The 15141-nt window shown below is 37.0% G+C and overlaps 1 protein-coding gene across 5 annotated transcripts; it reads left to right on the forward strand.

Moving 5' to 3' along the window:
• The first annotated feature begins 1268 nt into the window (after window positions 1-1268).
• On the forward strand, window positions 1269-13375 carry LOC104592722 (putative serine/threonine-protein kinase PBL21). Of its 5 annotated transcripts, none has more exons than XR_016083813.1 (12): window positions 1269-2029; window positions 2744-2973; window positions 3096-3328; window positions 3441-3567; window positions 4053-4124; window positions 4648-4834; window positions 5465-5597; window positions 5953-6260; window positions 6959-7110; window positions 10682-10778; window positions 12037-12149; window positions 12283-13375. XR_016083813.1 is itself a non-coding variant. In XM_010252184.3 (8 exons), the coding sequence occupies exons 2-8, from the start codon at window positions 2823-2825 to the stop codon at window positions 6214-6216; spliced, it is 1164 nt and encodes a 387-aa protein (XP_010250486.1). In that variant the 5' UTR covers window positions 1269-2029; window positions 2744-2822; the 3' UTR covers window positions 6217-6478. The 5 variants fall into 5 exon arrangements, 3 of the variants coding, with proteins under 3 accessions (XP_010250486.1, XP_010250485.1, XP_010250484.1); XR_016083814.1 differs by having other exon boundaries at window positions 6964-7110; XM_010252184.3 differs by lacking the exons at window positions 6959-7110; window positions 10682-10778; window positions 12037-12149; window positions 12283-13375 and having other exon boundaries at window positions 3099-3328; window positions 5953-6478.
• The last annotated feature ends 1766 nt before the right edge of the window (window positions 13376-15141 follow it).

The following is a 15141-nucleotide window of genomic DNA, read 5'->3' on the forward strand; positions in this document are numbered from 1 at the left end:
GCTGTGATGTTTCAGGCTTGGGACGAACCACTTTTCTCCATTGACAGCCCAGAGAAGAAAAGGAGAGAACTGAAGCACGAACTGAAGTTGTCACGAACTGAAACAGGTCACGAACTGAAGTTGTCACGCTCTGATACCATGTTTCTACTGTAGCTACAGTAGTCCGAACCAATAAGGAGAAGAAGAAAGAAAAGGAGAAGAAGAAGAAGAAGAAGAAGAAGAAGAAGAGAAGAAGAAGAAGAAGAAGAAGATGAAAGAACTATCGAACCTGATAGCTAAACCCTATTAGTCGACCTCTTAATAGTGATTAGGCTTCTAATTAAATGTACAAGGACTAAACTGTCTCTACTTGAGTATGGGACGGAAAACCTTTAATAAGACTGCCACATAAGCTCATAACTTAACCAAGGTGAATTGACTAATCTACCCTTATTCAAATCACTCTAACAACTAATCTATCCTTCATACACTATCATTTGCTCCTTAATTAGCTGGTCCCATAAGCCATAACATTCCTCACTAACTGGTGTATGATGCATTTGTTTCAACTACAGGAGTGGGGCCAATTTATAGTTTTTCTTTTGATGATTGAGTGGTGGGGGTGGGGATAGGGGATGGATCGGCGTTGAGGAGGTAGCCAGTCTAATCACAAAATTAATTGAGTAATAGTAGTAGTAGAAAGAAGAGATCTAGTTAACTTAGAGAGTAGAGAAGAGTAGGTAGAATTGTCTTGAAATGAGATGATAATGATCAATGGGGTCTCATGTTTCATATAAAGACTAAGATACCAAGATTTGTTCCATCAACAACGCATCTAACTTCCAACTTGATGAGAATAATTTTTATGTAATCATCCTTTTGTATTAAAGTGTAAAAAGAATCCAACGCCAGTCCAGTCGAGAGAATAAAACAAACAAACAGACTCACATTTTTAATAAAGGGAGAAGGAGAGAGAGAGATTGAGATAGAAAGGTAGCCGTTATTATTTCTTTATTTCTTTTATTTTTTGATTTCTCAGTGGGAGCAACGTCAACGTAGCTGGCTGGTAGGGATGATAGCCCCACCGCTTTGGATGGAACATCCCCCCCCCCCTCTCTCTCTCTCTCTAAAATTTATACATTTATTATTATTTTTTTTCATTTGGTTGGTGTTGTCTATAAGTTTACTCGTGGAAAAATTATTTATTTTTAGGATGGATACTGTTAGTATGTTACAGCACAAGATGCCTTGGACGGGTCATGGATGAAAATAAAAACCCGAAAATCATACAAGTTGCAGTACGTTCCAGACAACCCATAAGACTGCTTTACAGCCCATAAACCCATTTTCAATGGAAATCTACCTCACTCTCCGTGTAATGTTACTTGTTTCTTCTCTTCTACTGCTGTTCTGCATTTGATGGCTTCTGCCTCTTCAATTTCAGTTTTTTCTTGCACGGTTCTCCTTTAAACATCATAACACTCATCTTCTTCCCCTTCTTACCTGAATTGATGGTTTTTAGGGAGGTAATCAATTCTTGGTTGTGTATGTGTGTGTGTCGGCGGAAGGTCACTTTCTGTCGGCATTGTCAGTATTCAACGATGACATATATTAGAGACGAAGATTTTTAATTAAATTATTCGAAGTACAATGGAGATGCTTTTGGCATTAGCACACCTGGGTTTTCTACAGTAACACCTCAGAAAGCAGAAGTTGTTGCAAGTTCAATTCGGTGCTGGCAATTCTACCTTGTTTTTTAATTGGGGACTTCAAAATTGGTTGTAATCACAAGAGGGCCTCATATATATATATTTTTTTTTTCGACGCCTAGACCCTTTTCTTAATCTGGGTATGTACTGGTTTCTTGACTGACCTGAAGTTTGTTTGGATCTGCTGGAGAGGATTCAAGATGGGAATGTGGGTAAATTTTGGTCTTGATGATGATGATGCCGTGATGGTAATTCCAAAACTGGCTGAACCATCTATCAGCGAATGAAGAAGAGATTTTCTGTACTTCTTTTGGCCTTCTTTGCATGGGAAGAGATTGCAGGTATGAAGTGTACAATCTGAACTTGAGGTTAGCTGATATTCGCGTTCATTTCTCTCCATCCTTTAGCTCAATTACAGTTTTATATTGGAATTCTTTATTTATTGGTTTCAAATGAAAATGCATCTCAGCACTGGATCTACAATATCGTTACATCGAACTTTGAGTGACAGAAACCGGCCTGAAAAATGAACTTATTGTCGAATTTTGGAATCTCATTTCCATCCTCTTACCCAAAAAAGGGAAAATTTGTGCTTAGTTCGTAGTTACGTAACTATGGTTGGTTGGTTGGTTGTCGAACTTGGTCTAGTGTTGCATGATTGATTTTCGTAATAGCATACCATATAAAATTTTATTTCCAGGTATATAATGTAATGTTGGCATAAGTCTTCCAAACACAGGAACCTTAAGTTGATTCTTGATCTGACCGTGCTTCAATGAGGATTGTGTTTTACCAGACAACGCGATCTGTTTGACGTTTGGTTTACTTACGTTGAATACGAAAGGCCTTTAGAGATGTAAAGATTCTAAATTATTTTATAATTCCACACTACCACCTCTGAACTCAGGTTGTATAACGATATTTTTGTTAATTCCTAATCCTTCACAACTCTAATGGCTTTTACTGATGCTTGCTTTTTCTATCCAGTGTTCTCTATTTACCTTCTTGTGTCCCATCTCTTCTGCTTATGTTGGTCTATATTCCCTTTATTTCAGGGTCAATGTGTAGGAATTCATATTACTAAGAACATACAGACGGTACTATTTCTTGTTGTTGAAGTGCTTCCCATACCAAATGTCAAGGACTCTTGCAGCATTGCTTGGAGCTGCTGCAGGGGCCGTGGCTTTGGTGGGAATAGTAATTATATTTCTATGGTTCTGCTTGTCTCGGGACAGGAATATTTCAAGAACTTCTGAGACAGGTTCCTCTGATCCATCTATTCAAGGTAGTCTGGAATTCTTTTTGAAGAGGTTATTGAATTTGATTGCACTCATTTACTTTGCAAGTAAAGATTTTATTGATCTTCATTTCATTTTCTTTTCTTTTTTAAATTCTGGTTACTGTCAGTAGGGAGAGTTGAGTTGCCTTTAACAGGGACATTTGGGTCTCTTCCACCTGATTCACGAGAAGCAAGGCGTTTCCTGATGGAAGAATTGGCTTTGGCTACAAAGGATTTTAACGATATAAATCTGATAGGAGAAGGAAAATTTGGGAAGGTTTATAAGGGTTTACTTCATGATGGGATGATTGTAGCCATCAAAAAACGAAATGGTTTACCTAGTCAGGAATTTTTTGAGGAGGTAATTGCAACATCTATTTCTCATAAAAGCTATATAAGCTTGAAAAGAAATCATTATTAATGATAAGCAGGTTGAAATATATACCTAAGACTGGGTTTCCTTTTTCTATCAGGTTCGGTATCTGTCATCTATTCGGCATCGGAATATTGTTAGCCTTCTTGGTTACTGCCAGGAAAATGATCAACAAATGATTATTTATGAGTATATACCCAATGGAAGTGTTTCCAGTCACCTATATGGTCTCTCTCTCTCTCTCTCTCTCTATCTATCTATCTATCTATCTATCTATCTATCTATCTATCTATCTATATATATCATCGCCATCCAAGCCTTATCCCAACCATATGGGGTTGGCTACATGAATCCTGTTTTTCCATTCCATTCTGTTTAATGTCATATCCTTTTTTTGTGGGTGGGTGGGTGGATGGTATATGTTATATTAAGTTATCAGATTCAGGTATAGTAAAGATAGTGAGTGGATAACTGACATGGCAGGATCAATACTGCAGGTCGATTCTATTTATATTAGCTTTTATTCTTTACCTATATGAAGGCATGTATTATCCAAATATACATGCTATGCATGTGGAAACATAATCTACGTATATGTTTCATGTATAAAATATTTTAGCACTCTTCAATTGGTATCCAAAACAATCTGTACTTCTATGATATACCATTCTATGCTTAACTATGGAACTGTTTTTGGTTTCTTCTTTTGCAGGGACAAGTCAGGTTTCCCGTGAGAAGCTAGAGTTCAAACATAGGCTTTCAATAGCTCTAGGTGCAGCTAAAGGTGATCCTCTGCAAAATCAGTGAGCATTGGTGGCTTTCCTGGTATTAGTTTTTGTTTCCTTAGTAAGATAAAATGTACAAAGATCTGTAATGGGTCCTGTAAGCCTCTTATAAACTAATATATCCTACAACATTCTTGTACATTTCCCAAAATATTTTGGAATCCTCTTTTCCTCCCCTTTTGAACTCCTAAATTTAATCCAGCTAGAAGGGGGGAAGGGGCTCTTTCAACTTTATTGTTAAAAAGGTAAGAAGACCCTTAACCTTACCCAATAAAATGCATAAAGACCTGATAATACCTCCAAATACCCAAGACATTCTAAGATAAGGATTGCCTGAATTATCATAATATAATTAGCATGCACATGTGGGGTTTTTGTTAGTCTGTAAAATTTCATTAGTTTGTGAATTATTGGCCTATCTGAATTCATGGAATACTTGGAGTGATCTCCTTAATCCTCAAAGTATCCCATATCTATTTTCCAGTGATTATTGATTGTATGATCTCCATTTTTTTTCTGCAGGGTTGTCCCACCTCCATGCTCTAAGCCCTCGTTTGATTCACAAGGGTTTTAAAACAGTCAATGTTCTTGTAGATGAAAATTTCATAGCTAAGGTTGCAGATGCAGGGCTCTACAACTTACTTGCTAGAGTTGACGTTGCAGGTTCATCTTTTGGAATAATGGCAGATGATGCATTCCTTGCCCCAGAGTATGAATTATTTAGAACCATTTTATATAACATTTGAATATCACAAATATCTCTGTATTTGAGGTGTTCTTAAGATAGTGTAATATAACCAAAAATACTATCTTTGGTAACCAAGTAATGCTAGGAAGCAACCTAAAGGCAAACCTCCTTTTGCATTGCACTTGAAAGGAAAAAGAAAAAAGGTTATCTTGTGACAGGGCCTCTTGCCATCCAAGTGGCTGCTGCAACCATGTTGGATTATCAAAAGGTCACTCACTTCCTTTGTCCTATAAGATGGTGGCAGAGTCAGTGACACTAATGAATTTTCTGTTTCTTCCTGATATTTCTCTAAGGTATGATATTACTATTTTACATATCATGTAACTTGGCAAACTTGGATATCTTGTTAACAAGGAACATGACTCAAGATAAGCCACCACCCATGCCAACTCAGACTCAAAAGCTGAAATCTTACTTAGGGATTTTAAACTAGAAGAGTAACAAAACTTTGCTAGTTTCTTTTGTTTGATATTTATTGTTTAGCAGTATCTGTACTTTTAGATGTACTATTAAAAATAGGAGGTTATATGCAGTCACTATTTCTGGCTATGCATTCTAACTTGTTTATCCATATTTTATTTACTTGTGTAGGGTGAGAGAGTTCAGAAGATTCTCAGAAAAAAGTGATGTCTACAGCTTTGCAGTGTTCCTACTGGAATTAGTAAGCGGGCATGAAGCTATGAAATCACAGTCCTCAGAATCGGGTGAAAACATTGTTGAATGGGTAATTAACCTTCTTGACACCACCTATAATCAGATGATTCTACTATCCAAGATATAGACTTGTCCTGAAAATGTTTACATCCCAAGTAGGAGGATTATTGATTCCTTTATGTGATGGAAGTAATCCTCATAGTCATGGACAGAGATGGATTTGTGAATATGTTGGTTCTCCTTTTTGTACTTTAGTCAGTAGATGCTATTTCTTCTAAAATTCTATGTATTCTTACAGCATTAGTGGGACTTTGGCCATAAAAATAAAATCAGAGCATGGACTTAATACCTATTGATCAGCTTCTTTTTAGGTAACCTGATAGTACCTTTTATTTGATTTTCTTCCTATTGCTTCTGCCTTGCAGGCACGAAACTATGATGATTCCAGTAATATTTCCACCATTATTGATCCCAGATTGGGCAATAGTTTCACAACTGAAGGCATGAAAGAGTTTATACAATTGACTGTCCGTTGTCTAGACCATTCTAGTGAGAGGAGGCCAAGCATGAACTTTGTGGTAGGGGAACTTGATCGAATACTTGAAAAAGAAATGAGCTTGACAACAATCATGGGAGAAGGCACCACAACGGTGACTCTTGGGAGTCACCTATTTACAGCAACCAGATAAGCAATATGATATAGCTGACCCTTGGATATATTATACAATTGCTTGTGTGTTCTTTCTTCTCTTTTGCCCTCTTTTTTTTCAATTTTAATGTAGAGTAGAACATTCAGCTGTTAGATAATTGTATAAAAGAACAGCTGTTCTATTGTTGTTGTTGATGTTGTTTTAATTTTTTTCACATAATTGTTCGAGACATCATTCTGTAAAACATTATTTGTTAATACCATACTGAAGGTGGGGATGGGTGTGATTTTAGATACATTAACAAGTGGATGCTTCAATTTGGAGAAAAGAGGTGATATATAAAGTTTTATTAATACACTACAACAAAGTAGAGCTATAGTGGTGGATTTTCTAGTGGAAGTAAATTTATCCACCACTATATAACCCTTTTAGCAGAAAATCATAATAACTACCTCTAATGCTTTACACAAAAGCCGTTACCTTACAGTGACAGTCATATATTTGCCTCTATTGACATACTTTTCTCATTGATTATATAATTTTTATTTTGATTTTATCTCAATGGTTAAGATTAAACTAAAATGAAGATTTAAGTTTAATGAAAATGAAAAACAGAAAAAAGGGGTAAAAGAACTTTAAAAGGATGCGAGCAACTTTCCCATGCGGGTTCAACCTTGTGTTTAGCCTCTCAACAAAAATAAAGAATGAAAGAGACCTACGAACCAGGTAGGGCTCTTATTCTTATTCTTTACATGCAAGTTAACAATCTATGCTATTGTAGGGCAGTGCTATTGCAGGGCAGATCTAGAGGGATGAATCAACAAAATGACGATGTTGGAGATCTACGTAAGTTAATCTAGCAATGCTATTGCAAGGCAGTTCTGGAGGGATGAATCAACTAAAGGAACGGAATTTAGTTCGGAGAGATCATAGGTAAATATTGCCCCTTTTGTGTTTGAATTGGGTTTGGTTCATTTTTTCTCAGTTTGGTTGATGCGCGGACAGAATAATGTTTACACTACTTTGCCTGAGAAATAGAAATAGCAATATTGGTTCATGATGTAAATTTATCCATGGTTCATTTTCTCTTATTTGGTTCTGTTTTGAAGGTTAGTGACATGGTAATTAAGAAGTTGGTAACCAAACCTTTGGCACCTTACTTGAACTACTCATTCAGGTTGATCCCAAGAGCTGCAAATAGTATAGCTAGTGGTTTAACTGGAGGTGTTTCCAAAGACATTTTAGTTTGGGGTGTTCCTGGTGCAGGGGAATTCTTGTGACTGTTTTCTATTGATTATTTGATGTAGATGATAGATTAAGTGGGCTTCAGTTGGAGTGCAATGCTTCCTGTTTACTGTGTTTTTGTTTTTGTATTCCTGTTTATCTTACTATTAATAACATTACAGTTTCTTTTCTTATCAAAAGCAAAAAAAACAAAAAAAAAATGATTGTTGAAGATTGCTGGGAACATGCTATCTCCAGAACTTCGTAGATCCCTTTTCTGTGTAGAAAAGGTAATACCTAATATTGGTCCCAGACTCCCAGCTATCTGGGGTTTTGGGAGGCGTGAACTGGATACAGACATAATCTTTGGTATTTTTTGGGAAAAAAAAAAAGTTGTTTTTAGACTTGAACACATTTCTCATGTGTGCAGACTGAAGTAGACCAAGTTTCTAGCTTAGTCCAGATTGAACCACACTTCAATCTAAAAGTAAATAGGAAATTTTGCAAAGAAGCACTTCTGCTGCATTGTACTAAAAATAGTATAAGAATTCCAGGTTTTTAGCACAGACAGAATCATTCAGAGATGGAATGTAGTGATCATTGACACGTGCTAGTTTTTTATGTCTTTAACTATCAACTATATCCAAACTGTAGGTCTTTCTATCATGCAGAAAATTTATATTTGTCTTCACTGGACCCAAACCTGGATTCTAGTCTTATTTTATCTTTGTAGTCTTGAAATCATATTCACTATTTTTGTGGTAGAAATATAGAGCATTCTCTAGTTGAGAAACAGATTTCACCTCAGGTGTTTCCCATATTCCTCTATGCTGGACCTAGCTCTTCTCAGTTTTCATATAATTCTCTTATTTATTTATTTATGTTTAGACAGAAAAACTGGTCAATAATCAGCGGTTAAACTTCCGAAGAGGAGATTTAATCACAGATCTAGGTTATGAACTCCCCCAGCCAATATATGTTTACAATTAATAAGTTTCTGCTCAATGCTATTCATTAATCCCTAGAAGGATCTACCAGATTTAGGGGGGCCGGGGAGGGGGGGGCTTATTTGGGGTCAGGCCAAATAAGAAGGTAAGGAAGACAGAGAGTGAGCAAGAGAAGAAAAGACAATCCTATTATAGTCACTAGAGATGTTGAGTAATCAGGCAAGTGTAGAATAGTTTTCCTTGTTGGAGTTTTTGTTCTTTGGGTGTAGGGTCTTGTTTCAGTGGTTAAGACTGATTTTGGAAGATTGGGTGGCTAGGGAGTTTGCTTTACGAGTTGTGGGTGAGTAGCATTTTGGTGTATGTGGTGGGATTTTGTTTTATTTAGGTCTGGAAGTTCTGTTTTTGTTTTCTTTGGTTTTGGAGAGTTTAGTCCAAAGAATAGAGGGAGGGAATGGTGTGAGGGTTCTTCTTCTTTTTTGGGTGATTCCTTATCACCTGTATTGTAATCTCTCTCTTTCTATCTTTATAAATTTTCTTTTAATTTACTGCCAGAAAGAAGTTTCATGAACAATGTCCCCCATCCCCCAAGCATGGGATCTTCTTTTTTAAAAAAAAAAAAAAGAAAAGAGAAAATTTATTAATCAAAAGATGGGGGGGGACATAGACCTTACCCCTCAAAGAACCAATACATTTAAGCATAAAATCCTACAGGATATACAATTAAAAAAAACTCAGGTCGAATATAGTGGATGATATCCTTTATTTGGCCTTGATGATTTATGCACTGGAGCCAGGGACTTACGTAAATCTTGTTCCTTTTTGGATTTGCAACCCCTCTTCTTCCTTTGAATAGTAATGAAGCCGTGATCTAGACTGTGATCCTCTACCTCACTCTTGTTTGGTTCATCATCCATCCTAGCATCTATTTCACCAGAGGGAGCCTCTTACTCTACAATTTGAGTTTCCGAACCTGTTGGAAGGTTGAATTTCCACACTATTTCATTTCATAATGGCGCACGCCTAGCACCAAGACACTTTTTGGATCATAGCACTAAAATTTCTCAACTCCGTGAGATCTATTTTTCTTCCTTATTGAGGTTTGTTGTCGATTGTAGCCACAACAGTCATCTTTTCACAAGCATTTGGATTAGAGTTTAGTGGGAACTCTTGTGAACCCAGATTAGAGATTTCTTGACCACCTATTCCCTGCTTAGGATTAGCATTTCTTGAACTAAGCATGGGATCTATTTTGTAAGAGTAAGATGTTAAATTTTCATGTCACAACTAATTATTATTCATAGAACACAGTGTAACAGTTTGGATTCATGAGTTTAGTGGTTAGTGGTTTCATGTTGATTTCCCATTATTTGTTCTTTTAGAAAAAAGATGAGTACTTGTTTATATTTTAAAATTTGACTTGACTTTTTATTGTCCGTCCTTAGCTCTTTGGATTTAGAATTATAAGGAATTTTCAGTAGTTAAAAATTTAAAAGCATGTCAGACCCCACCCTCATTCTTAATTGCTATTCATTGTAGATATAACTTTTGTACCCACTAAAAAGTGGAGCACTATTCTCATGCTTGTCAGCCCAAGATACCATTTCACCAAGTAATGATCCCTAAAACATTCCCCCTTCACTATTTTCTCCTTCTTTAGCCAAAGAATTAAGTAGGGAAATGGGAGATCTTTGGATCCACCTAAACAAGATACTTAGGTTGGAAGCCAATGATTTAGCCTCCCTTGGATCCTGAGAATGAGGGAAAGGACTAGATGCAGGACCTGTTATCTACCCAATCTAGTTTGCAAGCCCCCTTCTCCCCACCTCCTATCAATGCAGCATGCAGGAAAAGGGGAAAGATATTACTGTTTTTATTTTCATGAAGATTTTTGGTCTTACCGTGTGCAGGGGAACTTATTATGTCCAGCTTAACATGAACTATGTAACACCATATCAGCACCCATCCTTGGTCAATGTCCCAGTTCATGTAATTTCAATGGAGATTGTATTGAGGGAACGTGCCACTGCTTTCTATGGTTCTCATCCTTGGTCTTGAATTGAAATGAAGGTAAAACATGTGGTGTCACAACCTTGTGGTCATAACTCATAAGTTTTACTTGACCTTACCTACAGAAAATTTTGAACCATGTGGTGTCATAACCATGTCACAACCATGTGGTGTAATTATTATTCCTCAATTATGATAATACCATTACATAATTTTAGAAAATTATTACATCCACCATGTTATCTTCCGTCATTCAGACCATACATGCATGGGCTTTATGACAGTATTGTACTTTTCAGATCTTACCTGGACTCTTTTATTTGCAGGATCCTGTCCAGATTATTGCAATGGACATGGAAAGTGTCTTCCTAATGGGAGTATGCAAGCCTGAAAATGGGCGTGCAGGCATTGACTGTTCTACAGGTAATGTGCCCCCTGTTCTGAAATTGACTTGGCGTCTTTTGGCAGGTAATGCCACTGATTTGTTTACTATAATATTCAAATCCACTGGCTGCCTTGCTGCTAGTTCACATTCCACCATATCTGGGTTTAGAACCAACAGATTACAGATGGATTAAGTTTCTGTGTTACAGATTTGACCTACTGAATTGGTAAAGGCCACCTTTGCTAGGTTACTGACCACAATTCAAACTCTCAGATGACCCTAAGGCTGCGTTTGGAAATGATGCAAATGGAGTGTAAATCCCAGTTCAGGGTAAATTTGCACTCTGGTTCACTTTTGCCTGTGTTTGGCAACATTACATTTATGCATTGAAAAATGACAGACCAATGCATATTTACATTGATAATAAGATGTAAAAGTAAATCAATAAAAAAGAAGTAAATTTGCATTCAAGTGGGCTTATGATAAAAAAAAGCATATGCTTTATTGAAATTCATGTTTGCATTCATTAAAGCTAAAAGTCTGTTTGGTAAGAAGGTAAATTTGTCAGTGCAAAACTAACCCAACTTTGCAATTGATATGAACCATTTTACACTCTACATATTTGCATTGTTTCCAAACGCAGCCTAAGATTCAAATACATGATTAAGATGGACATATCTGATAGAGTTAGTAATGTAACTCTCCAATGATGGTACAAATCCAGGACATATGATATTGGGGAACTTACCAATAATGAGAGAATATTGGAGAAAGAAAGAATTTTGTAAAAATTAGAAACTCTTGATTATGCATTACTTGTTTCCTTTTACAACTTGTATTATTGGATCCTAGAAGGATTCGATCTTGGTATTCTCCGATTACTATAAATAATATTCTTGAGTTGTGAGTTGTCTTTGTTGCTCCCACTCTTCTTCACGCCTTCCTCTTACTCTCTTACTTTTCACAAATGTTTTCTGGTATCGGAGCATGTTGACTCTGCTTCAGTAACCAAATCCCATGGAGGCAAAGAATTCAACCATTCTCTCCCTTAAACACTTTCATCAAATGGCTAATTTGGTTTCAATCAAACTGAGCAAAACCGATTTTCTTATATGGCGGTCTAAAGTCATGCCCTTAATTAGAGGAACATCATTTTGATGAGGAGAAACCGAAGGAAGATGACAGGGATCAAGCACTGAGATAGCTGCTTGGGAGCATAATGATAACATGCTTTTTGTAACTGGCTCCTTGGGACTATGACTGAAGTTGTCACCCTTGTTGTTGGGTGTGGGACAGGCAAGCAGATATGGAAGCATCTTGAAGACTATTTACTACAGAAAGAGACATGCTTCTCAAGGACAAATTCAGAACACTTCAAAAAGGCTCCTTGTCGCTTGAGGAATACACAAGTAAGTTTTAAGAACCTGAGTGATAGTCTTGATGCTATTCAACAACCTTTTCTTAAACAAGAAACATTTTTTCCAATATTCCTGAGGATTGGGACCCAAGTATAACATGTTGCATATCACAATGTTGTCTCAGGCCCCATATCCTCCACTTGATCAGAGAGTGTCCAAGGGTATAAAGAGCAGAGCAGATGAAGCTATAGGAAGGAAGAAGAACTTAGCAAGCCCATGAATCATGAGGATGTCTTCTATTCTCAAAGAGGACAAGGAAGATGCCGCGACAACAATGGTGGTGGTTGTGGTAGGGGTCAGGGTCAGGATCAAAATTTTAACTCTCAAGGAAGAGGCTTTGTACCAGCAAGGCAGCGAGCAATGTCCAGCCGAATGCTTTAGCCGTTCAGCGGGCTGTGGAACCAATGATGTGGTTCCACGCCACGCCAGTAATAAATTCATGGGCTCCACTAACAGCTAAAGCATTTAGCTGATCCGAATTTCAAGGCAGCAACCAATTACAATAAAGGAGGAGGTCGTGGGTTTGGGCCTACCAACAATGGGCAAGCCTCATTTACCCAACAACGAAATCAGTTTTAGAGTAGTAACCTACATACCCGATGCCAGATTTGCAGCTGCTCTGAAAAGTAAGAGTGTAAGAAGAAGGCGTGAAGAAGAGTGCGAGTAACCGCGTAAGACGACTGACCACTCAAGAATATTATTTATAATAATTGGCCACTCAAGAATATTATTTATAATAATTGGAGAATACAAAAGGATGCAATAACACAAGCTGCGAAAGGAAACAAATAATGCATCATCAATAGTTTCTGTTTTTTACAAAATTCTTCTCATTCTTCAATATTCTCTCATTATTGGCAAGGTTCAAAGTATCGACATGTATCGGCCCGTATTGGCCGATACATATTGTTCCGGGACCCCTTCGATACACCCCTATAGTGGGTGTATTGGGGGTTGGTTCAGGAGGTGAAAGAGCCCTAAACCGGCCCCCCTGAACCAATTTTGAAAAAAAATAAAAAAAAAAAGCAAAAAAGGGTATCGATTCACCTGAGCGGGTGTATTGATATTTTGAACCTTGATTATTGGTAAGTTTCCAAATATCAGACGTCCTAGATTCGTGCCATTCTTGGAGAGTTGAGTTCCTAGCTCCATCAATATCTACATGTTTCATTGTGTTTATGGTTATCAAGGATGTTTTCCACTGATATGGCTGCCATTCACAGGAGGCTGAGACATATGTGTTTTCACTCCTTACCAGTCTGACTGAAGACTGGTATGTGGTAGATGCTTGGAACTTTCCGCCTAGAATTCTTTCGGTTTGGGTTAAAAGATGGGGGAATAATTTGTTGGGCACTACATCTCAACCCGAGCTGTACTTTGTAGTATTTGGTAAGCTAAAATGGCATCAGACCCGAGGGCTGGTTCATTGGTATGTTAGTTGATTTGTTCCAGCGCTGATGCGGAATTAAATCCACTTTGGGGGGAGTAGCATCCATCTGTGATTTATTTATCATTCATCAAACTCACAACCATTGTAGAGAGAGAGAGAAGATCCAGCATGCCATTCATCTGCCTGGTGCCTGGTGGAAGAAGACTGGGTTGGCTACTGACGGTTGCATTGCGTTTATTCCTTTAAGCAATTTAATATGGACTTGTATTTCTTTTTATAAGGGAATAAATAGAGAAAATATAGATACATACTTTTTATTGTGTCTTTGTTTATTCTTTCAATAGTCTTTTCTAGTGCAACAATCAAGAGAATTTTGAATTTTTATGTTTCATCCTGACACTAACACTACTTCTGATTGGATATGTGGAATTTCTAGAGAAGACTGGACATGAATTATGCACTGATATTTTAGTTAAATTTTAGAAATTGCGAAAAAAATTCATTCAGTTTCTAAATTCTCAAATTTCAAGTAATTTAAAACCTTTATCATATTTCTCATATTTCATTGCTTCTCGAGAAAAAAAAAAAAGGAGATAATTAACAGAGCAATTAACAAACGACGGTGAGATCTTAGATGAACTGAAAGTTACTTATTAGTGGGTTCTATTATGGGCTTCGGCACTGATTATGAGCTTCTCGTATTCCCATCCTGTCTCGAGTTTAAAGTTTAAACTGCATCCATTAGATTTCAAGAAGCTACTAAATGCCCGTTTGGGAGGATTTTCATGAAGGTGTTACATCATACATGAGCTAACAAACCTGGAACGGAGAGCTATGAACTCATGTTAGGTGAAATAAAAAGGAAATTTTCCAATTAATACTCTGTACTTTGGGTGTAGTGGTATTTGAAAAAGACACACACGTCCTTCAAGTGTCATTTAATTTTGTTTATCAACCATCTAAACATTGACAAAAAAAAATTAACAATCATAAATCTTTACCTCTTCCATTCAAGCAAGTTAGGGTTACATTTGAGTGGGCATTCTGATGACCCCAAATTTCTTGAATAGAAGAGGCAAGGATTTGGGACTGTTAATTTTTTGTCAATGTTTGGATAGTTGATAAAGAAAATTAGATGACACTCGAAGGGCATTTGTGTATTTTTCAAATGCCACTTAACAGCTGGTTAACAATAACTTAACAACATGTACTAGATTGTCACGCTTTAAAAGTTCAAGTATTGAACTATCGCATTTTAAAGTTTAGGGACCAAAGTGATATTAAGCCCGAAGTAAAGGGTACTAATCAGGAATTTTCCCAAAAAAAAATGAAAAGCCAAAATTTTCAGTAAAAAGTAGGATTTTGGGTTTAATGAAAATATATCATGGCTTTCTAGGTTTTTTCACAAATACAGCTATAGGCTGGTTTTCTGTGTGAGGCCCCACCTTGCAAAGCCAGAAGCAAACGGGTAAAATCCCTCCCAAATAGTCACTTGGGGTTGGAGCCTGCACGCAGCTACTGAGACCTTGGGAGCTCAACTCAATAGCTCATGGAATGGAAGGTTATCTTCTTACCTCACTTACCTCTTTGTCC

This window comes from Nelumbo nucifera, chromosome 3, assembly GCF_055504915.1.
Source record: "Nelumbo nucifera cultivar China Antique chromosome 3, China Antique-T2T, whole genome shotgun sequence".
Classification (NCBI taxonomy): domain Eukaryota; kingdom Viridiplantae; phylum Streptophyta; class Magnoliopsida; order Proteales; family Nelumbonaceae; genus Nelumbo; species Nelumbo nucifera.